This window comes from Sceloporus undulatus, chromosome 2 (genome assembly GCF_019175285.1).
Source record: "Sceloporus undulatus isolate JIND9_A2432 ecotype Alabama chromosome 2, SceUnd_v1.1, whole genome shotgun sequence".
Taxonomy (NCBI): Eukaryota; Metazoa; Chordata; class Lepidosauria; order Squamata; family Phrynosomatidae; genus Sceloporus; species Sceloporus undulatus.
This window is the reverse complement of record NC_056523.1, coordinates 14,519,191-14,543,231: the sequence shown is the minus strand read 5'-3', so window position 1 is coordinate 14,543,231 and position 24,041 is coordinate 14,519,191. Positions and strand designations below refer to the sequence as shown.

At 40.6% G+C, this 24,041-nt stretch overlaps 1 protein-coding gene across 1 annotated transcript in view; it reads left to right on the top strand.

The window, feature by feature from the left end:
* Window positions 1-24,041, top strand: part of EHMT2 (euchromatic histone lysine methyltransferase 2) — a 72,547-nt gene that overhangs the window by 28,520 nt on the left and 19,986 nt on the right. Inside the window, exons 7-13 of the mRNA XM_042449104.1 lie at window positions 7,520-7,663; window positions 10,091-10,252; window positions 12,529-12,643; window positions 13,227-13,328; window positions 15,054-15,199; window positions 17,406-17,549; window positions 18,741-18,970. Coding sequence (XP_042305038.1) covers window positions 7,520-7,663; window positions 10,091-10,252; window positions 12,529-12,643; window positions 13,227-13,328; window positions 15,054-15,199; window positions 17,406-17,549; window positions 18,741-18,970 — 1,043 coding nt within the window. The remainder of the gene's footprint in view (window positions 1-7,519; window positions 7,664-10,090; window positions 10,253-12,528; window positions 12,644-13,226; window positions 13,329-15,053; window positions 15,200-17,405; window positions 17,550-18,740; window positions 18,971-24,041) is intronic.

Below are 24,041 nucleotides of genomic sequence, written 5' to 3'. Positions count from 1 at the left end.
TGTAATTATTTTTTTAACAGCCATTCTTCAGTTGTAGAATGTTGTGTTTCTTTTCAGACCTCGCCAGAGTAGTTTTTTTGGTGAAGAATGCTGGGAGTTGCAGTCCAACGTGATCCCTTCCGTTCTGGAAGGATTTGTGGTGTAGCTTTAAGAGAACTTGCCAGTTTTTAAATTTCTCTTTCCCTCCTGAAGGCCTGGGAGGTGCTTGTCTCTCCCTCTCGGTGCAGTTTTATAGTTGAGATAGTCTAGTCATGTGGCTCCTCAGAAGTTAGTAGTTTCTCATGTGTTGTAGTAATAAGGAACTCTGTTGCAGAAGGTACTCGAGTATCTGTACGTGTGTGGAAAAGCAGAATCTATGGGGTGGATTGTAAGCTGATCAGGTAAGCTCCCCCTTACCAGCTACAGGGCATGTTTAAATGAAACTGTTCCTGGGCATCTGTTCTCCCATTCAGAAGATTCAGGAGTGGAGGTGTCTCCACTACATAGAACCCCGATGTTTATATTGTTTTGAAAATTGGGTTTTTTAAGTGGGGAGGGAGTTATTGCAGAACTGCAAATTCATTTACTGACATCAATATCCTAGCTATTTTTGTTATTTTCACCACTGCTAATAGTACTTGAGTTAAGAAAAAGAAAAATCCCTATAACTGGTACTGAAGCGGAGAAGAAAAAAATGATTAAAAAACACAAATGATGTGGGATTGTAAAGGTGGAGGTTATTTTTAATTTTGGTTTCCAGTTACTTATTGAAACGGGTGGGAAATCCTATGTGACCATTTGTGTTGACCGAGTATCTAAAAGGCAAGGACTGGGCATCCATTTGGACACACAAGTATTACGGGTTGAGTTTCCCTTTTCCAAAATGCTTAGGTCCACAGTTGTTTTAGGTTTTGCAATATTTACATACACATACTGAGAGATGAGACCCATGTCTGTACATGAAATCCATTTATGTTTTGTATACCCCTTATACAGATAGCCCGAAGGTAATTTTATGAATTATATTTTTAATAATTTTATGTATGAAAAAATGTTTGCGTACACTGAACCATCAGCAAGCACAGGTATCACTTTCTCAGCCGCCCATGTGGACGTTTTTGGATTTTGGAGTATTTCGGAGTTCTGGACAAGGGATACTCAACCTGAACTTTAAAAATGCCTTGAAACCCAGAGATCGTTAAATGTCTATAAAGATGCCAAGGAAAGAATTGACAGCTTCAAACAGATGTGGGAAGTCCATACATGTCTAGGGATGGAAAAGAGAGGGGTAGTTTTTTCGGAGACCGGTTCTATCTTTCTCAGTAGACATCTTCACTCTTGTCCTTTTGAGTCACCAGATCTACAAAATGTAATAGACTTGCTCTCTGAGACTGCTAAGTTGGGAGGCATTGGGTGTTTTTAATGTGCAGCTCTGCATAAAATGTGTAGTTCCTAACAACAGAGCTTGGGGAACTTATTTTTGGGGACTATAGATTTCAGAAACAGAAAAGCTTTGTAAAAGAGAATTTATGCAGTTTGAAGTTCAGCTAATGCAAAGTTGTATGGTGTTCGCTGATGGCAAAAGTGGCAGATAACAAAGTGGCACCAGCTGTCCAGGGTCCTCTAAAACCACAAAAGGAGATAAGGCGTGCCAAAGATAAGCCTTGTGTCCTTCGTTGGTGCTTCCAGCACACTATCCACCAAGGTTTCAAAGATAATAGAAATTGTTCTAATCCATGGGAACAGTTTTCCTGACATGTGAAGCTATCAAAGTTTGATAGTGATCGAGAAGCCAGAAAATACCAAATGTTTTCTAAACACCTGTTCTTTCGTTTTCCTTCATTTGACATTTTTTTCTCTTAGTTTTTTTTTAAAAATTCCTTCTTCCAAATAAAGTTTCATTGGAGATAATCTCTTGTGTGAACATTGAATATAACACTCTCCTTTGGTAGCGCTGTCAGATTCCCAGGATTTCCTGTTAATCTGTAAGATTTTAAGTGTCACGGAGCATGACACTAGGGCAAAAAGCATGGAGGAGGAGGACGCTTTTGGATATTGTAGCATTGTGCAAATTACATTGTACAGTTTCGCCCCATTCATTTCAGTGGAACTCTTCAAATTGACAGTACCATTGATACCACTTTTAGGTTTTGTACTAGAGTTTGCTTATATCATAGAAACCTAGTAGATTATAAATTAAAGGAAGACTCGTAATGGGAGGTATAACCATCAGTGTCCGGGGGAGGAAGTCAGAGTGCTTTTTTGTGTTATGTTAGGATTGTTGCTATATTTTTTCCTTTGTTTTTTCTTTGTAGTTTTTACATAGTAGTTTTATGTGGTAGTTTTAAATCATATAAATATATGTTGTATTAGTTGTAGTATTTATGTTTAATAAAAATGAATTTTAAAAAGTGGAGACTACCATTGGATTCATTGATTATTTAATTGTTTAGTAGTTTTTAATATTGTTGTTAGCTCCGTTTGACACTTTCTTGGTAAATGAATATCAGCTTACTGATATTTAACTACCACTTATGCCTTAACGCAGTGATGGCGAACCTATGGCACATGTGCCAGAGGTAGCACTCAGAGCTCTCTCTGTGGGCACATGTGCCGTCGCCCCAGCATAGAGTTTGACAGAGTTTGTTACTAGAAAGCCAGAGGCATATGGCATTTTGCAATAAATAAGTGGGTTTAGGGGTTGCAGTTTGGGCACTCGTCCTCTAAAAGGTTCACCATCACTGCCTTAACGTATGGCTGCTAGAGGATTTCAGATGAAGATATTCTGTATTCTTTTCCAACAAGCCAGTGGTATTCTTATTTATTTATTAATCTTTGTTCCATGTATATCCTGTCTTTATCCCAGCATATGAGGCAAGGCAGTTTACAGTATAGATTTAAAAAGTCTGCAAAAAACCTAATTATAAAAAAGGTTTTTAAAACAATTGAACAAGCAATCCTGTTAAAAACACTAATTTAAAGTGCTTTAAAACCTATTTAAAACAAAATAAGGAAGATATACATAGAGCACACCATACTGAAAAATTTTTTTGCCACAAGCAGTCAACAGCCAGAGTCCTGTTTAAATACAAAATTTTGCCTGCCAGCAAAAAGAGACCTAAAAAGAGGCCAATATAATAATAATAATATAAAATAATATATTTATTTGTATCTCGCCTCTCCCTTTTTGAGAATCTAGGTGCATCTTCTGTGTGAGGGAATTCACCAGCCTGCAAACATTACTGCTGCTGCTGCTGCTGCTGCTACTACTACTACTTGTATTATTATTATTAAAGGCTTTAATTTTGGTTTTCATCAACATGCTTGTGACAGAAGTGGGACCATACAGTCGTTCAGATAACCTGTCCTAAAATCATATCAGATTTTATAGTCCAGTTTAGTACACCATGCTGCATGTATCCAGCCTGGTGTAGTGGTTTGTGCATTGGGCTACAATCCTGGAGATCAGGCTTTGATTCCCTGTCCAGACATGGAAACCCACTGAGTGACTTTGGGCAAGCCACACATTCTCAGCCCCAGACAACCCCATGACAGGTTTGTCTTAGGATCACCATAGGTTGGAAATGACTTGAAGGCAACACAACAATTATGGCCACTAAAACCTCAGATTTCTTTAAAATCTTCTTGAACCAAGTTGTGACTTGGAAAGACTTTACGCCTGCCTCCTCTCTTAATTATAGGTTTCTCTGTGTGCAGATATCTTCAAATGGCTCCGAGTGCTAACCACAAAAGCAAAAAACAAAACAAAGCAAACTCCAAAGCAACAAGACATTAAGAATAATTTTTTTAACAAGATATCTTTGGGCTTATTTCTCCTTGCTCCTCCTTTAGCCCAGAGTCAGGTACTTGTAGATTTAAGCTGCTGTTGTGTGAGTGTGAATAGAGTTTAGGAATATTAAAAAAAAGTATTTTTATTATAAACAACATCAAACAAATATAAACCAATTTACTATATGCCTAAAAGCAAACATAAAGGGATAACAAACCTTATTGAGCTACCTGTCTAAAACTACCTACAACAAAAAGGGAAATAAACAAAAAACAAGGGACTTATGGCTTCTGACGTGCCTCACTATGGTTCTTTAGAATTAATTTTTCTATAGCTATTCTAAAATTCATCCATATATTGAAAATACAATCCACCTTAATATAATATTAGAATCAGCATGGAGTTGTGGTTTGAGCAGTGGAATATAGCTCTGGAGACAGGGTTCGAATCTCCACTCAGCCATGGAAACCCACTAGATGACCTTGGATGAATCACATACTCTCAGCCCCAGAAAATGACTTGAAGGCACACAATAACAAAATAAAAATCTTAACAATGTAAGTCTTAAAAGGGCATAAACGAAGTAAAACATTTTTCTATAAAATTCTCTACAAGATATAGCATCCCTTCCCTAAAACCATCACAGAACCCTTCTTATTTTTCATATATTCTCTTAACACCTTTCATTCTTTCTTAAAATGATCCATAGTTTTTTGATGTGTCAACATAGTCAACTTATCAATTTCTACAAAATCAAATAATTTTAACAACCAGTCTTTTTAAGATTATTGTCTCTTTTCATCTCTGAGTGTAGGTCATTCTGGCTATGGTGATCATATATTGTATTAATCTTAAACGATTCTTCTCCTGTTGTTCATCTAAGTGTCCTAGTAAGAACAGTCTGGGTTCCAGTTGAAATTTAATTTTCAATATTTTCAGTCGTCTTATGAATTTGTGTCCAAAATGTTTTGGCTTTCTCAGAGGTCCACCAAATATGGGGGGGAAAAGGTCCATCTTTTTTCCCTGACATTTCCAGCATAAATTTGAAGAGCCTCTATACATCTTAGAATATTTTCCCCAGAAGTTAAGCACTGATACATAAACTTGTGCTTCATTTTCAAAGATTACTGAGTTGAGAGTGTTCACACATATGCAAAGTTGTGGTTGGTGGGTCATATTTTAATATATACAGTGCTCCCTTGCCATATATAGTTGAATCCATGGATAAAGAACCTGTAGATACTGAGGGCTGACTGTACAGTTGCCCCTTGTAATACACGAAAGGGCAATCTCCACTATTTGCAGTGGTGCGTGCACAGGGGCACACTTCATCCAAGCCTATGGGACTTGAATAAGCGTGAGCCTCTGTTTTCATGGAGGTCCAGAATGGAGCCCCTGTGAAAATGGATTGCCTACTGTATTTTGTTTTAACACATTGTGAACTGGTTTGCAGCCCAAGTTGGGCAACAACATATGAAATTAAATTAAATTAATAAGTAACATAAATCTGTATTTGGAGGGCCATGCCAGCTGGCCAGCACATCTACCTGTGTTCCTACGCAAATAATGGTCTAATCTCCTTCCAGGTGGAAGTATTAGAGACGAAGTCTTTGTAGCTGGGCCCTTGCCTTTGGGATTTTCATCCAGAGAGAATCTTCTGTACTGGCTTTTTCCCCCTTAAGTGTCTGGACTGATTCCCAAAGTCCCAACCCGGCACAAAATGTACAATTCTCACAGACCAGAGTTTGGAATAATTGCCCTTTTGGACTATACCTTCTGTGCTGTTTGTAGGATTCAGGGAGTCATATTCTGAAAAAGTATTTTTTCCAAGCTGTGCAAAATTCTGTTGGTTCCTTTTTTAAAAATGCGATATTGTTGACCACTTCTCAGTGATTTTGTTGTTGTTCTTGTTGTGTGTTCTTAATGCTTTTACAGGTCAAGTATCCCTTATCTGAAATGCTTTGGACCAGAAGTGTTCCATATTGTGGGGGTGGGGGGGGGAGTTTGGAATATTTGTATAAGCTTCCTTATCTGAAATACTCGGGACCAGAAGTACAGACTGAATCTCCCTTATTAAAAATGCTTGAGATGAGAAGTGTTTTGGATTTTGGATTTTTAAAATTTATCTGTCTATCTATCTATCTGATTTTGGAATATTTGTATTTGCATATATGTACATAATGAGATATGTTGGGGATGGGACCCACGCTTGAACACAAAATGTAATTGTTTCTTATACACCTTATACACATAACTTGAAGGTAATTTTATACAATATTTTTAATAATTTTGTGCATGAAACAAAGTTTGTCCATTGAACCATCAGAAAGCCATGAGAGGCTGTATTTTTGCAGTATTTTGAATTCTGGATTAGGGAGACTCAACCAGTATTTGCATAAACATAATGAGACATAATGAGACTGCAGAGAGGCTGAGGGTCAGTGAAATGATGGGAATAAATGTGCAATGCTTGGCATGAATCCAGTCCTCTGACCTTTCCCAGCAGAGAGGGTCCTGTCCTCCTGTAATCTGGGTTTAGCTCCTCCTATTTGCTCCTGTAGGCAGGGACAATAAACAAAAGACCGGCCCCTATATAGGGAGGAGCTAGCCCCCCTGAGCCTCAGTCTTGTTCCTGCCTATGCTCCTAGCAGGATGTTCTCTTCGAGCCAGCGAAGTTTTTCCTTTCTGCGAAAGCGGTTTGAGAGTTTTCTTGGTCTTCCCTTCTTCTCCTCTCCCTGCCTTTCCCCCCTTCTTGGTGGTGGCTATGGCAGAGGACCCTGAGAGCATGGGTGAAGGGCCATCCTTAACCCAGGCTTCCCTAGCTCAGGGTCTGCCAGCTCAACAGAGGGAGCTGGCGTCAGAGGGAGACCCTTTGGGATGTGTTTGCTGTTGCTCTGCAGCTTCTTTACTACAGCCTTGGAAGCATGAAGAAGACTTAAAATGGCAAGGGCTCCCAGGATTGGAGAAAGGTCTTGGCTTTGCCAATGACTCTCCCTCTCCTCCAAAGCTGCCCCCTTTCATGGTGGGAGCACAGGAGATTTCTGCAAACAGCATTGCAGCACATGGGAGCTGTGGGAAGAGATGGTGAGGGGTATCCCCTCCATGTCTCTGTTTCTCCACATCACCTCTGCCCAGCCTGTTAAGGCCAGGGATCAGTGAGGAAACTGGCCAGAAGTCATGGAAACTTCCTTCCTCAGCATCTCTGCCCAGCCAGAGTTCAGAGGACAGGCCAGCCAAAAGCCATGGCAAGGATTTCTCCACATCACCTCTGCCCAGCCTGTTTAAGGCCAGGGATAATACAATTGGCCCTCCACATCTAGGAATTCTTCATCCACAGATTCAACAATCTACAGTTTGAAAACATCCAGAAAATATATAAATTCCTAAAGCAAACCTTGATTTTGCCATTTTATATAAGAGACCCCTTATTTATTTATTTGTTTATTTATTTATGGCATTTATACTCCGCTTTTCATCCCTGAAGGCTGTCAGAGCAGCTTACAGATAGATATTCAGATGATTCCCTGCCCTTGTATTTAATGGGACTTGAGCATCCACAGATTTTGGAGTCCAGGGGGATACCAAGGGACCACTGTACAGCACAGGACGTCAAAAGGCTTTTTGGAGTATTTGGGATTTTGGAATTCCAGATAAGGGATACTCTACCTGTACTTCATAATCTGCTCTGAGAGCTGCAGTTGAACAAGGGCTAACAGATAATGTAAACAAATAAACCTTTTCCCCCCCCAGATCACAGTAACAGAAGAGATGACTGCTCCAGCAACTGCGTCGCAGGAGGAAAGAGGCCAGGAGTGGGAGGCTGAAGTGGGAGACGACTTCACCCTTTACTACGACAGCTACTCTGTGGATGGCCATGTTGACTCAGACAGCAAGGTACTGAGGGGGGGGGGAATGCTTTCTTTGGAAGTGGCAGGGGCTGTTTTCACAGGGCTGAGAGGTAAGGTGGTTGATAGCTAACACAAATATCACTTTTACCCCTAATAACCCATATAAAGCTTGTGGGCTTTGTATTGTTTGGAAGTCTTTGGCTTGGTGTTATGGCATTGCTGGGCAGATGCCAGGATTCCCATCAGGGTTTGCACTGAAAGCTAGCCTGGGCAGGTTGATTTCAGTTTTCCACAATTCATATAGTGGTGCTATCTCATGGGCTTTGTGGAAAATTAAAATCACTCCCAGCCATCCAGTGCTTATTGTTGTTGTTTTAATTAGTATTTTTTTACAACAGTTGTACATCTTCTTCCTATTGTTATAGTGTTGTCATCTTAAATATTCCATAAAATCTAATCTAAATTTACCCCTTCCTTCCCTTTATATCCATCTTTCGCCAAGTGCAATACTTTGCTGATTTTCTTCGATCCAACCTCTTTTACACAATTTATCACCAATCCTTTACTTCTTTTTATAAACACTCTTATTTCTTTCTTATTACAGAAGTTAAATTCTGAATTACTCAAATTTTTAATCTATTATACTTAGAAATGGGTTACCGTACCATAGTTTTTTGTGGGTTTTTCTTGCTATGTGGCCATGTTCTTGAAGAGTTTGTTCCTGATGTTTCGTCAGCATCTGTGGCTGGCATCTTTGGAGAATCGTGCCACTTCTCTTTCCTGTATTTTATTACTTTCTGACATTGTTTCTCATATCTATTAAGTGAGTTTTCATTAATCATAGTTGGTAGTTTATCTGTTTGCATTATATCCATTAGCGTAATTAACCTATCATCCAATGTTGGTATCGTTTTGGTCTTCTAGTTTTTTGTCTAAATAATCCTTGTATTTTTATCTGTATTATTTAGTGCTTATTCTGCCAATGTTGTCAACTCCAAGGTCCAAAACACACTGCAGAAATAATCCAGTTTGAGACCACTTTAACTGTCATGGCTCAATGTTAGGGAATCCTGGGAATTGTAGTTTATTGTGGCAGCCTCTTCCTGCTTTACACACTCTGGCCTGAATTCTGATGTTAATCTTGACTAGAGTAGATCCACTGAATCAGTTAGACTTAATTATATGTTGACTCAACCATTGTACAATCAATTAAATGGTTTTGCTCTAGTTGGGGCTAACCAGCAGGATGCCTGCTTCTGTCAGATATGTGAAACATGTAAGCTGGGTTATGGATGTTTTGGGGAAAAGTCATAATTCTGTGCCACTTTAACCCAAATTCTGACCCTGAAAGCTGAATTTTGTGAGATGCCTAAGTTGAGGAAGCATGCATCTCTTCCTTTACATAATATCATCTGCTTTGATTTGTTATGGGTGATAAGGGAGGAACTATGCCTCAGCATCGGCTTTGAAACCCTGTCTCAAAATGACTGGAAATGTGTGTTCTCTGCTTTTAGAAATTTCAACAGGCATTACCTACACACTTCCATTTGACGTTTGTCATAAGAACTGGTTATTTGTTCGCAAAGAAGTGGGAAAGAAACATGTGATCCTTTGGAAGCTACAGTCCACAGGCAAAATCTCATGCTATGGTTTTCCATAGTTCCACAGAATGTCAGTGTACATAAAATTCTGTGTATAAATTATCTATGGTGTAGATCTCGTGGGGTCTAAATACCCTAAAGTCACCAGACCCTCTCTGATTTTGGAAGCCAAGCAGGGTCAGCCCTGGTTAATAATTGGATGGGATATCATCTACCAATACCAGATGCAGCAGTCTTTATTCCGGAGGAAGAACATGACAAAACCACCTCTGAGCATTCCTTTCTGAAGAAAACCCTATGAAATCACCATAAATTGACAGGTGTCTTAAAGGTGTGTGCACATGTGCATGTATGCACACACACAGAGATACAGTAGAGTGTGTGTGTGTGTATGCATATATATATATATATATATATATGGGCAAATTTTGGGGGTGCATCCCCATCATGAACCACACATCTTCCCTGTCAGTGGCAGCAATAAAAAACAACATTTTCACTTTAAACAAGATGCATCCTCCCTAAGTTCTTTATTTTAAAGTAGAAATGTGTGGCCTTTTTGTTTGTTTGTGATATTAGCAAATGGGAGCGGGTGCATGCTGGTTTCATGTTGCCCATCCCTGCTTTGGGGGAAAAGATGTCCTCCTTTATATCCTTGGCTTATCCTTCTTTATATCCATGTATGTGGCTAGCTCTGTTTTTAGAGTATTTGTCTCTGATTATTTTGGACTGCTTGTCTCAGGCTGAATGGAACCAATGTAGGAATATACCATCAGGAAGGTAGGAATCCATCCTATGGGCACACCTCACTGTTCCTTCCATCATTCTACTTAACCCTTGCTTCTAATTCCTCCTTTTATTTTATTTTGCAGTCAGATGCAGATGTTGCTGGAGAGCATATGAGTGAAGAAGAAGAAGAGGAGGAGGAGGAAGAAGAGGAAGAAGAAGAGGAAGAGGAAGAAGAGGAGGAGGAAGAAGAGGAGGAGGAGGAAGAGGAAGAAGAAGATGAAGAATCTGGTAATCTCTCTGACAGGGTGAGTTGAAGCTTGTCTTTTTTAATTTTAATTACTTGATTAATGAATACAGCGATAGGGCTTTTCCAGTTGTGGCCCCTCAGATTCAGAACTCCCTTCCTCCTGCTTTGTACTTGCACCTTCAGCCTCCTCAAGAGCTTTTAAAACGTAGTTGTTCAAACTAGCCTTTCCTGAATAACTTTAATATGCATGTTCTGCTGTCAGCAATCTCTGGCTTGGCTTCACTCTTTCTGTTTTGATTGTGCTGTTCTCCTGTATGTTTATATGTGCTTCTGGCAAGCACCTTTTCTAAGCCAATATGTAAGGGTGGATCTCTGAAAGGGGAAATTCCTACATAGTCAACCAGCCGATACTAAATTTTATTTCTTCTCTTGATTTATGTTTTATTCTGTTCTACATTTTTATTCCCCTTTTCCACCTGACATTCCTCCCAGCCCCTGATTTTGATGCTGAAATAACATTTTTAGTCTTGTGGGTACTTGGAGTTATGTATCTAAGAGAATAACCAAAGCCTTCACAGTGTTTGTTCAGGGGCTTTTTAAAGGACCAGAGTACCATTTCTTTTGAAAGGAAAAAATGACAACAGAACATGTGCCTTTCAGACCTGGAAAACAATTCTTCAATTTTTAAAATTTTAATTTCTCTGGCCCAATAACTTGTTAGGTCTTTGCTTTTTTATCTTGCTGCTTTACTGGTTCTGTTTTCTTTTCTTCTTCTTTCTTTTTTTTCTCTTGTTTAACTCTCTGAAAAAATACTGTAGGTATAGCAACTGAAAGCCAAACCAGTAGCCAAGTTAAGAGCAGTATGTTTTTTTTAGAAAAGCATACTGATTGAGTCTTCCTTATTCAGAGTTTCAAAATCTGAAATATTCCAAAAACCAAACCAAAACAAAAAAATATCCATGGTGCAGCCAAAAGGAAGGCCTCTCTTGGTATTCTCCTGTCTAACCTTTGCAAACAAGCATATTTAGAGATCCAGTGTGGTGCAGTGGTTTGAGTCTTGACTCTTGAAGCCAAAGTTTGAATCCCAGCTTAGTCACATGCTCTCAGTCCTAGAAAACTGGTGAAACCCACTGGCTGACATTGGCCAAGTCACATGCTCTCAGCCTCAGGGGACAGCAATGGCAGACTTCCTCTGAAGAAATCTTGCCAAGAAAACCCCATGATAGATTCACTTTATGGTTGCCATAAATCAGAAATGACTTGAAGCACACAACAACATCTGTAGAAGGACTTTGATAATATGACTTACTTTGCCAAGTTTGTACAGAAGTAGGTGGTCCTTCGGGTATACAACGGAAAAGATCAAAACCCGCTATAGAGTCCCAAAAGGGTAATGGGCAGTTATTCCTACGATCAGGTCTCCCTACACATTTTGAGAGGTTCTCTTCATCTAGGGAATTTTCGTCCTGCACTCCGTGATTAAAACTACTTGTGTCCTTTCTACCAGTTCACTTAAAAGTAGTTTTTTAAAAAAGTCTTGAAATTAGACTTCTGCAGTAAAAAAAACATATTGAAATGAATCAAGAACCTGGTCACATATGTAGCCATCTTTTTCGCTTTTGGGTCCTTCGGATACTTTGCTTGTCGAATCATAGTGTTGGAACAGACCTCAAGGATGTAGCCCCATCCCTGCTGCAGGGATCCACGGCTAAAACATCCCTGACAGGTGGCCATCCAATCTTTCTTTAAAAACCAGTCTCCCTAGACTATTTAAGGTAGGAGTGGGCAGCATTTGGCTCTCCAGAGGTTGATAGGTGGCTATGCCCATCATCCCTCACCATCAGCTCTGCTGAATAGTGCTGATGGGAGTTGGGTTTGGCAATATCTATGAGGCCACAAATTATTCATTTTTGCAGTTCTTACTACTGTCAAAGTAGTGTGCAACTGTTCTGTCTTTTCTTTCTTAGTGACTGACATGTAGTGAAAAAAATAACTGCTTAAATATTAGGAAAATATGGAAAGGTGAAATAAATAAATTAAATATCTCATAGTTTTAATCAGGATAGGAATCATTCAGTCCTTCAGATTTTTAATTGTTTTAGAATGTACAACTTTGGCAGGGATATCTGTTTTACTGGTTTTATTTTTTATTGTATTTTTGTTGTGTTTTATGTTTCATTGCCTTGTATTAATACAGTTTAAAGAAAATAATAATAACAATATTTTCTTGCTAATTTTAAGACAATTATGATGTTGGACTGCAGCTCCCAGCATTCCTCTCTTTTGGCTGTGATGTATGCTCCCCCATCTCATGGTCTCCTTTCTGTGCCCCAGAGTGCTGCCTCCAGCTCCAAACGAAAGGCCAGGAAATGCTGGCGGAACGACAGCCCCTGGGTCAAGCCGTCACGCAAGCGGAAACGCAAAGAGCCTCACCCTAAGGATAGCAGAGGTAATTGTCCACCCTGGAACTCCAGAGCCAAAACTGGCATGGAGCAAAGAAAGGGCAGGGGTTGTTCTGCTGGAGGTCATTTGCACTGCCAGAATTACATATGAAGAACTACAAAAGGCCAACCCTGGAAAAGTTTTTTTCTGACTCCAGCTCCCAGAATCCCTCAGCCAGCATGGCCTTTGACTGTTTAAATTGTCTGGGGTGAGCAGTGGGAAAGCCTAGCTTGAAGATGTCAACAGGACTATGCTTTTAAACTGTTTCATATTTATTTCATTTTTAAAAATACTATTTTAAGAAGAGAGGTCTTTTTTAAAAAAATGATTGGAGTTTAACCCTATTTTGGATCTCATATTGAGAGAAATAAATATATAAATACAATACAATATATAAGTACAATAGAAATAAAACAAACAAATCAGCTGTTCAGGAGAATGAATGCCCCCCCACTCCAAAAAATAACAAAAACAAATTTCCAAAAGGGTATATATCCCACTCAACTGAACAGCCATTGAAATGACGGGTGAGATTTTACGGAGGGTTCAGTGCATTGTTGTTTTTCCTCATTCTCTTTCTCCCTCTCCAGGCCTGAATGGTGGTCCTTCAGCCACCCAGAGTGAATATACGGAGGTGCCTCTTGGCTGTTTGGAGCTGCCCAACGAAGGGGCACTGTCCCCCAACAATGCTGGTGCGTACTCCCTCTTCTCCCCCATGAGATCTTGTGGAATTCAGCGAAGACAATGTGTGGTGGGCTTTGAGTTTGTTGGGTTCTACATCCTCTCGGAGGAGATAAATCTCTGTTTCATGCTGAGGAAAGCTTTGGATGGCTTTGCCTTGATTTATAGAGCCACATTTACTCTGGAACAAGCAGGAGGAAAGCATGAGGAGAAGCAAGTTCTGGCAACCAGTTGGATGCCAGACAAGCTAGCAGTTTGGGCACTGGGCAGCTGTTGTGTTTCATTTGTCTCCTTATACAGCAGTGATCAGGTATTCCTTGGAATCAATTACACTTTTAAGTTGGTGGCCTGTTTTGTTTTTTAAATGGGCTCCTCACGTCTATTAGTACATGTTAATAATAGTCATCTCTCTACGTTTGCAAGTTTAGTGTTTGTGGATTACTGTGTTTGCTGGCACCTCTGCTGCTGCTCTATATGAAACTGGAAAAAAAAATGTTCTCTCTAAGCATTTTTAGGTCTTCCAGCATAATTCTATGGCCAAAAATCAGCATAGAATCACCAAATAGATTCTATTTGAATAGAATATTTTTGGAGGACCTAGAAATGTCTAGAAAAGGGTTATCTCAGGTAAAAACAAAACAAAACACTACTATGATTCAGAACCAAGAGTGGGAACAGTGTGGCCTTCCAGAAGTTGTTGGATTGCAACTCCCAGCAGTCTTAGCCCGCATAGCCAATAATGTGGAATGCTGACAGTTGTAGTCTAGTAACATCTAGATAGCTGTGTGTTTCCCATCCCTGGTTTATATAGCACAGTATCTTACTTTTTCCTTTAGTGACCAATCACTTGTCCCAGTGGAAAACCTGAAAGTAGGAACCAAGTTTAGTGACCCTGCCCTCTTGTTTTTTCCACCAGAGGCTGGGATTTAGAATTATGGTGTCTCTGAAATTGGAGATAACGTTGCTATCCTGGCTAGTAAGCAATGAACCCTGATCTCCAGAGTCATATTTCAGCACTCAGACCACTATGCCACATTAGCTGTAGATACTGTTTGTTACTGCATTTTTTTTTATCAGAGAAGATCCATTAGATTATGTATCTCCACTATCAAAATGTCTTGCATAGACTTCCCAGACTGGAAATTGGAGAGGGGTCCTGTCCGTTTAACATTTGTGTAGAATTGAACAGTTATTGCTTGCCATGCAACTTCTTTTGCACAGCAATTAAAGGTTGACCTTCTCCAGTTTTCACTCTGACAACTCTAGTCTTGGATCATTTCTAGAGTGTTGTTGCTTTATGTGCCTTCAGGACATTTCTAATTTATGCCAACCCCAAGGCTATCCTATCATGGGGGTTTCTTGGCAAGATTTGTTCAGAGGAGGTTTGCCCTGAGGCTGAGAGCATGTGACTCATCCAAAATCACTCAGTGGATTTAATGGTGGAACAGGGAATCGGAACCCTGGTCTCCAGAGTCATTGTCCAACACTCAAACCACTATACCATGCTGGCTCTTCAATAGTCTAGCATGTTGAACCCAAATTGTTAGACCAGGAAATGGTGCAGTATTGAGGAAAGTGGCTGCCGGTTCTAGAATCATGAAGTCTTGTTGCTGTCATGCTTAAAAAGCTTGTGGCCTGTGAACTACACTGTGGACAGGAGTCAGCTTTTGTATGTGAAAACAGCCATTATCCAGGCTTTTGTTTTTTCTCTCCCCCCCCCCCCCCAACCTCCACAGGGGTGTCGAATGAGACGAGTTCTCTGGAAACGGAACGGTTTGAGGAGCTGCCCCTGTGCTCTTGCCGCATGGAAGCCCCAACGATTGAGCGCCTCAGCCAGCAGGCTGGAAATCAGTGCATGGCAACGGAGAGTGCTGATGGAGAGGTGAGTTGATGAAGGATTTAGAAGTAAGCAGTCTTGGGTGCTCTTGCAAAGGGATCTTGTACCTCCTTTGAGAAGCTTTCATAGACTCGGTCTAATTCTTCTTTCCATGGACCTGAAGAAGTAGATCAAATCTACAAAACCTCACGCTACAACGTCTTTCACTCAGTTAGTCTCAAAGGTGCTCCAAGATCCCTTTGCATACTGATATTCCAGACTAACACAGCTGTGGGTGCGTCTATGCTGTAGAAGTAATGCAGTTTGACAACACTTTAAGTGCTGTAGCTCCATCCTATGGAATCCTGGGCTTTGTAGTTTTACAAGGTCTTTAGCCTTGTTGGGGTCTCACAAACCTACAAATCCCAGGATTCTGTAGGATGGAGCCATGGCAGTTAAAGTGGTGTCAAACTGCATGATTTCTACAGTGTAGATACACCCTGAGTCCCTGAATTCTCTAACCCCTTTGGTTCTTTTGTTCAACATGTTTTAGAGACTGCCACCTTTTTGTTTCATACCATTCAAAAGAGTCTTTGCTCGCCTTGCATTGACTTTGAATGATGATGATAAAATTGCTGTTAATGTTTTTGCCTTTATGGCTTTACTGTTTAATGTTTTTTGTGTACTACTTTTGTGGTTTCGGGACTGAAATTAATGTGTGAAAATAAAATAATTGCTCTCTATAAATCCAATTGCCTATGGAAATAGAACTAGATAGGACACAGAAAAATAAAGAGGAGGTATTGCAAGCATGGGGCACTCTAAGACCTTTAGAGGTTCTCACACAAACACAAACAATTTAAAACAACAAGCCTAATAATCCAATGTTTTTTTTTTAAATTAAAGTCGCTTATTGGTTTTATGTTATAACATCATAAAACACCTCGTTCCTCCCTTTTAAAGTGGTAAATAAAAGTACTTTTCAGTTAGGTTACTGCAATAACAAGATGTCAGAAATGTTGCTTAACATCGTCAGCTACCATGAGGTAGAGAAAAGTGCAAAATGTCTGTGATACATATACAGAAGAACATTCAAAGGTGTGAGTCTGGTGTAAATCAGAACTTGGAAAGTTTTTTTAAGTAAGAATTTTTGTTCTCATAACTTGCTCTGGTCAGTTAGAAGTCATGTTTTGTCACTATTTATTACACTGTTAGTAAAGCTTCTCCATATTCTTGTTGGCTATTGTTACTTTTTTAAAAAACAAAAAAAACCCTTTAGGCTCTTGGCAGAAGACTCCCAACAATTCCTGTCAAAGTGGTTCCACAAATATCCTTTAAAGTAACATTGAAAAGTAACTAGAAAATGTTACTTGTTATACCAGTAAAGTAACTTTGTCCAGTAGCAGCTGGAAACTCCATTCCAGTGGAGTGGTGAATCTAAAGGAGCTCTCAACCACATTCCCAAAGTAGGTGTAGCATGGATATGTCCTTTCTTGTTTGGACTAAAACCCAGAGTGGATTCACTGCACTACTGAAATCAGACCCACCAGCTGCCACTGGCTTCTTCCCAGGTTGTTTTATTTCTCTTGTAAAAATAATAATAATGATAACCAAAATATCAGATACCCAAAGTAGTAACTTGTTACAGTAATTACATTTCTGGTATCTCATTAGGTCCAAATAGGTTGTCCCCTTCAGAACTAGGAGGAAACCAGCAGGTAGAAGATGTTTTTGGTTCAGGCATGCTTTTGGTAGGAGACTGGCTCCAGAGGAAGCAGTTTTTAATGGAGGGGGGGTGTTAAATTTTCTTCCCACCCCAGAGGGTGCTTTAAAATGGTGTCTAAATTGTGTTAAAAGTCATTCTTTTTTAACATGGTAAAACACATAGATTAATACTAAGCTTTAAGTATTATTAAATTTCTAAAACAATTTAAACTTTGTTAAATATATTAAAGTGCATCTTACAGTTGTTTTAGCTGCATTTTGATTCTCAGCCATGTTTTGGGCCATCTTGAAATCCTAGTCATGGATTGGAAAAGGGGTTTGATTCCAGGGGGCCCTGTGGATGGGGAAAAATGCAGATGCTCAAGTCCCATATCAGTGGGTGGTGCTACGTGCACACATCAATGTCAGTGCATCCATGATCATGCAGCATCATTGAATAATATGGGACATGGTGAGCTGTGGACACTCCAATCCAATGGATAGCTATCCCACCAATGCGACAGGCTCACTATAATATAAATAATCATCCTGTTTTGTGTATTCCTAGCTGAATGGCTGCAGCAGTAGCATCTTGAAGCGGGAGACAATGCGCCCCTCCAGCCGAGTTCCTCTCATGGTGCTGTGCGAGGCCCACCGGGCCAGGATGGTGAAACATCACTGCTGCCCTGGATGTGGCTACTTCTGCACTGCGGTGAGAAAAGATAACCAAGGAAATTGTGTTAGACAGGATGAGGAGGGTGGCACACAAGACCTGAGGGATCCATTGTCAAAACTTGTCTGAGGGGAAGAACATGGTTCCAGGGAACCAGGCATGAAGCCAGATTTGAACCATAGAGTTGGAGGGGGCTGCACAGGCCATCAGATCCAACTCCCTGTCCAGCCCCTTTTTGAAGACATCCAGGAAAGAGACCCCACCACCTCTGTTGATAATTGCTTCTGTTGCTGAACTGCTTTTACCATCAAGGAGTTGCTTCTAATGTACAATTGAAATCTACCTTCCTATAATTTAAAACTTTTAGTCCTTGAGATCCAGGGCCAACATTTATAGTATGCAGAGTGAATCAGTGACCTGAAGTAGCAACAACTGAGATGAAACAAGGTTTTGGAGGAGATAGTCATCTGCTATACAGCCTGGTCTGCAACCTCAAGTGTGGTGGAGGCTATCCCATGGCCAGGATTGAAAAAGAAGTCAATTACCAGTTCAGTCAGTTTCTGCCAATGAAATGAGAGGGAGTGCCATGTTGTTGTTTGCTTCAGGCAGCCAAATACCCTGTGTGAGACCTGTTGAGATCATTTACTGCATTTTGTGCCTGAAGTGTAGTAGGGGAAGAAGTATTTATATATCTCTTCAATTATTTAGAGTATTTATACCCCACAAAGGATCTCAGAGCAGCTTACAGATAGTTAATTTAACAGTTCCCAGCCCTCAGACTTACAATCTACAAAGACATGATACAAAAGGAGAAGGGAATGGCAGTAGGGAAAGGGATCAAGCCCAACCAATACTGCCAGTTCTTCTCTCCCTCCAAGGCCAAAGACGATGAGGGAGCACCTTCCATCTGTCTCTGGGGCTAGGCATGGTGGAGCTGTGCCTGCCTCCTATCTCCCTCTGAGGCCAGGGTGGTGACAGTTTAGATGGAGGGAGGGCCTCATTCAACAACAGACAAGGGCTGAAGGCTTCAAATATTTTTGCTTGTTCCCTCCAATTCAGAGGAATTTTTTGTTCCTACCAGTTGCAGAGGTTGATTGTTTCATGTTTCTGTTTCCTTCTGAAACATGGGACTGCTCACATTTCTGGCACGCTCAGTCATTTGGTCTGTGAAGTTTTTGACACCAGTTGCCCAGAATCCTTTTGACAGCCTGTTTTTCCTCCTCTCCTCAGGGTACTTTCCTGGAATGCCACCCTGACTTCCGCGTAGCTCATCGCTTCCACAAGGCCTGTGTTTCCCAACTCAATGGCATGATCTTTTGCCCGCACTGTGGAGAAGATGCTTCTGAGGCCCAGGAAATCACAATAGCCAAGGCAGATACCTCCACTCCTGTCCCTATTCCATTATCACATGGACAGGGTGCCTCTGAGGGTACAGGTCGTGCTGACACTACCCAGCCCAGGTGAGGAGGGGGTGGCAAACTAGGAGGCTGGAACCTGAGGAGATTGCGGAAATGTATACTTGGCAATTCCCAAGTCAAAGCGTAGGCTATAAACTTATTCACACAGTTAGTCCAAAGGTGCTACACGATCCCTTTGCATATTGATAATTTCCAGACTACTTTTTAGTGTATAAAATTGAAACTTGGGGAGGGAATGAAGGAATCAAACAGCACTTTTGTGACTACAGACTGAGTATCCTTCATCCATAATGCTTGGGACTAGAAGTGTTTTGGATTTTGGATTTTTCCCCCTGGATTTCGGAATACCTTTATTTGCAATATGTTCTGAATGAAATGTCTTAGAAGTGGGACCCAAGTTTAAACACGAAATTCATTAATGTTTCATATACACTAGCCTGAAGGTAATTTTAACACAATAAATTTTTTTGTGCATGAAGCAAATTTTATATACATGAACCACAAAAAGCAAAAGTGTCATTATCTAGGGCCACTCCTGTGGACAATTTCAGATTTGGAGTAAGTCTCTCCTCCGTTTTATCTGACTTGGAATCCGTGTCCCTTGCCTTTCGCGGACGGCAAATGGAGGGGGACAAAATGAGGTGTGCGCCCACTACTATTCAAGTCAATGCGCTTGAATTTTCCATTGCAGGGGGGTATCCGGAATGGATCCCCTGTGAAAATGGAGGTGCAACTGTAATGGATTTTGGCATACTGGGCGAGGGATGCTCAACCTGTATTTTATTTTATTTTATTTTAGCAAAACATGTCCATGAAAGCTCATGCTAGAATAAATCAGTCACAAAGATGCTATTTTATTTTTCATTCTGTACTCCCTACTCCATTCATTTTTATGTGAAACAGACCAACTTTTCAGTTTCTTGTGAATAGATCTTATGCAGTTCTCATTTCTTGAGAAACCTGGAGCCATTTGAGTCATAATCATTTAAAACCAGTATTACATGTAACTGTTGGTATTTCAAGTTCTCATTCCCTTAACTCATTCCCTTATGTTTCCTTCTCTTTCCCATCCCTTCCACACACATAGTCCCTAGCTGTTGCTCCATCCTATATGAAACCCCTGCCTTTCCCCTCACCTTTTTTCTTTTCAAGTCAACTAATGATTGCAAGGCTTGAGATGTGCAAGTTCTCAAAAGTTCTCGGAAAGCAGATGTGTGTGTGTGTGTGTGTGTATGAGTGTGTATAGCATGTATATGTGTTCTCATGTATACGTATGTACTTTCCGAAAGGGTAGTAGAAGACTAGTTTGGTTAGGAGAAATGACCCAGACCAAGGGAAGAAAGAATGTACAGTGGGCCCTTGAAATCCACTGGAGTTCAAGGACCCCGGTGGATACCAAAATCCGTGGATGTTCCAGTTCCATTATATGCAGTATGCTAGTGAAATGGGGCTCCTTATATAAAATGGCAAAAAACTGTTTGGTGTAAGTTTGTGGATGCAGAATCCATGGATAAAGAGGGCTAATTGTATGCAGTTACGTGTTTATCTTGCCTTTCCTCTACAAGTTCAAGGCAATGCACTATCTCTTTACCTCCTTTTAACCTCATAACACTAAGAGGTACATCAGGCTGAGACAGGTTCACGACTCAGGGAAACTAGAATCTGAGATCTCCCAAGTTTCAACCCCCAAACTCTATAAACTAGGGGTGGGTAAAGTTGCTACCTGCAGTACATATGTACCCCATGGCTGTTTTGGGCTAAGAGGATGCCCCCAGGTTCAAATATTTTTTGGGGAAAAAAACCCCATTTGGGGGGGAAATCTCAAAGGCATTCTGGAGATGTGGTAGTGGAGAATTTGAACATTTCTGTGCCATTTCACGCCTAAGAGTAGCTTTAAAAAAAAAAGAAAAAAAAAAGTGGCTTCTGGTAACTTCTCATTGTTATAAAGCCTCTCCTCGGCCTAAAATATTAGATAATGACCCTACAAATTTGACGGTCCATGGAACTGTTCGGATAGGTGGACGATCGAAATTCAAGCACGCTAGGTTTGAAGCCTGCTGCATGCTGTTAACGAGGGAATTAATTCGTACCGAGCAATGTATGTGAAAATACCCCTGACCCGAGATATTTGGGGCACAGTTTTAGGAGGGTGATGGGGAGCTTTTCCTATGGAATTAATGTGGCTCCCTATTTATCCGCCCTTGCTTTAAATACACTGGCAGTAAGGGGGATAAGGACCAAGAAAACCGCTCTAAAGTGATTGATAAAAAGGCTGGAATGATGGCATCGTAATGTCATTAGTATGCCTGGGGCCACATAATACCTATATACATTTATCTGTGTATAAAATAATTAGTCATGCCTTCAGAACAGTTTGGGTTCAGAGATAGCAAGACAGGCTATTTGCAGATGCCAAAGCATTAAGACATTAGCTTTGTGTCTTCTTTCTTCATGCCCGAATGCGAGGGGGTTCAAGTGTAGAGCACCCACCGGATGATACGGCAGGTCTGGGCCCAGGAATTGATAGCGCAGGGCCACGTCTGCCCCGCCAAGGGAGCCGTCCTCTCTATCAAGGTCTGCCGCCAGGACCAGGGCGGGAACAACTGGAGCGTGCCTTGGTAGTGGGAGTCTGAGCGGTAAGTACTATTGATTTTGCCCCCTCTCCACTTTTGCTATCAAGCTATTTTTATTCTTAGAGTTAAATCAACTATATAGTCCCAATTAGAGCAAACCTGTTGAATAAATCAATCTTATGTCAACATTTGCTTAAATCCCTTGTTCATTGAGCTACATTGGGATGAATGATTTGGTTTGGCACATGTTATTTCAATAGCTGTTTATTATTTCTTGGGTGTTGGTATCCACTGGGATTTGGATCCAGAACACCCCCTCCCATGAATACCTGACTCCAAGGATGTTCTGTTCCCATTAATACACAACATAGTAAAATGGTATTTCTTCTATAAAATAGAAAAATCAGAATTGCATTTTGGAGAAAAAAATGGTAAATTTTCAATATGTGGTTGGCTGAATCCATGAATGTAGAATCTGTGGATATAGAGGGCTGACCGTATTAGGTTTAACAACAAAGAGCCTTTAGGGCTGAAGGGCAGTGTATAAATACCATAAATAAATAAATAACCAAATTGAAAGTCTTTTCCCAGTCCATCTGAATAAACACACACAGCTGTTTTCCTTGAGATTTGAAATATTTTTCTGTCCTGTCTTTCGCTTTTATGGGGTTTTCTGCTCCAAATTCACATTGCTTAACTTGAAGTGAAACACACTGTCTTGTGATCTCTTTCTTTTTCTTCCCGACAGGCGCAAGAAGTTGCGATTCCACCCCCGTCAACTCATCTCTCGGTTAAACAAGGGGAACTCCAGAAAGTGGTGCTAATGTGTGGTAAGTTTTTTTAAGGGTCACCATATTGATGGGGATAGTGGTGGAAATAATTGCTTTCAGTGTAAAAAGGGGAGGAGGATAACAGGCTTTCAATGAGGAGGCAGCTGCAGTTTGACACTGCTTTAACTGCCAGGTCCAATGCTGGAATTCTGGGCTTTATGACTTGTGAGATACAGTTGGCATTTCATAACCACAAGGCCTTGCCCCCGCTACACCCATGGGATGCCAAAAACCTCATAACATTGTCCCATGGTTTACAGGTGCATGGAAACACTGCCATTGGGAGGAATGGGCGGGGCCATTCGTGGATGCTCAAGCCTGCAGTTGGGGCGGGGCGATATATTTTGTTTTCGCTATTAGAGAGCTCTAGTGCCACAACAAACTACAGATCCCAGGATTCCATAGGATGGAGCCATGACAGTTAAAGTGATGTCAAACTGCAACAATTCTGCATGCCAACAGCCATAGAGTTCTATCCCACTATTATTATTATTATGATTATTATTATTATTATTATTATTATTATTATTATTAAGCTTGACTTTCCTCTCCTATCATACCTTGGTTTTTAAATTTCTTCTCTTCCTTCCTGATTCCCAGACATCGCCCTTCCTTTCCGGTGGATAGCTTGGATCCCAATTCCAGACTGAACAACAGAGCAAGCGTTCCCATTGCATGCGCACACAAAAGGGTTTTTTGGAAATTGCCATGTTTTGCTACAGGTTGGTTAGAGATCTGTCAGGAAGGGAGGTCTCTGTTGCCACCATCCTTTCCAGTCAGCCACAACATTTGTTCTTTTTCTTTATTACTGTCTACAGCAGGGACACAACGTAGAAGGATTCAGAGTAGATCTGCAAGGGTTCTGGTTTGTGGTAGTTTTTGATTTCTGAAACTTCAGTTTTTTTACCCTTAGTGCTGTGGCTTACTGTTTTGGCAGGCCTCTCATCAACCACTTCTCTTTCAGCTTCAGATCCACCATCTGTAAAATAAGGGCATTGCTTGGTTGTCTTAATCAGCTCCCATTGTTCTGTTTTAGCTCTTGTGTTAGAAGCTTTGATGTTAATAACTCAAATGGGATTTGTACTTGTAACATGCAACGCTGTGGGATTCCATTGGCAGTGATGCATTCAGCTCTTACTCTCCCAAGTCTCAAGTCTGTACCTTTAAGTCTCAAGTTGAGTTTCATGTCCTTGCAAATACTTTCAAGTAAATCTCAAGTTGAGTGTCAAGTTTAGGAGCCAACTTCACAGAAAAAAGAAGAGTTGGGGTGGGTTTCTTGGAAGGGAACAGGAAATGTGTTAGGCAATGGGCTTGAGATGTGCTTGAGGCCTACTTGGCTGTCTGTGCCCACTGCCATTGGGGAAACCTTAATCTAAAACTTTTTAAAAGCTTTAGAACAGGGATTCCCAGTCTGGGTGTTTGCACCCCTAGCAGGTGCGACAAAGATGGTTTGTGTCCTTGAGTGGTGAGTCACAAGTCATCATTCAGCCATCTCCTTGTGTGCCTTGAGAAGTAGTAGTAAGTGGTTGTGTTGCATAGATAGTAGTCTCATTGTTTAATGAAAAGGAGATAATTTAACAATTTACGGTAGTTTACACTTTTTTTCTGAATGAATTAGAGTCTAATGCCAATTTAGAGGACATTTTTATACACTAAGTTAATCGCTTTTTTTTAAAGTTCAATTTTCACCCACAGTATTGTATGTGGTTG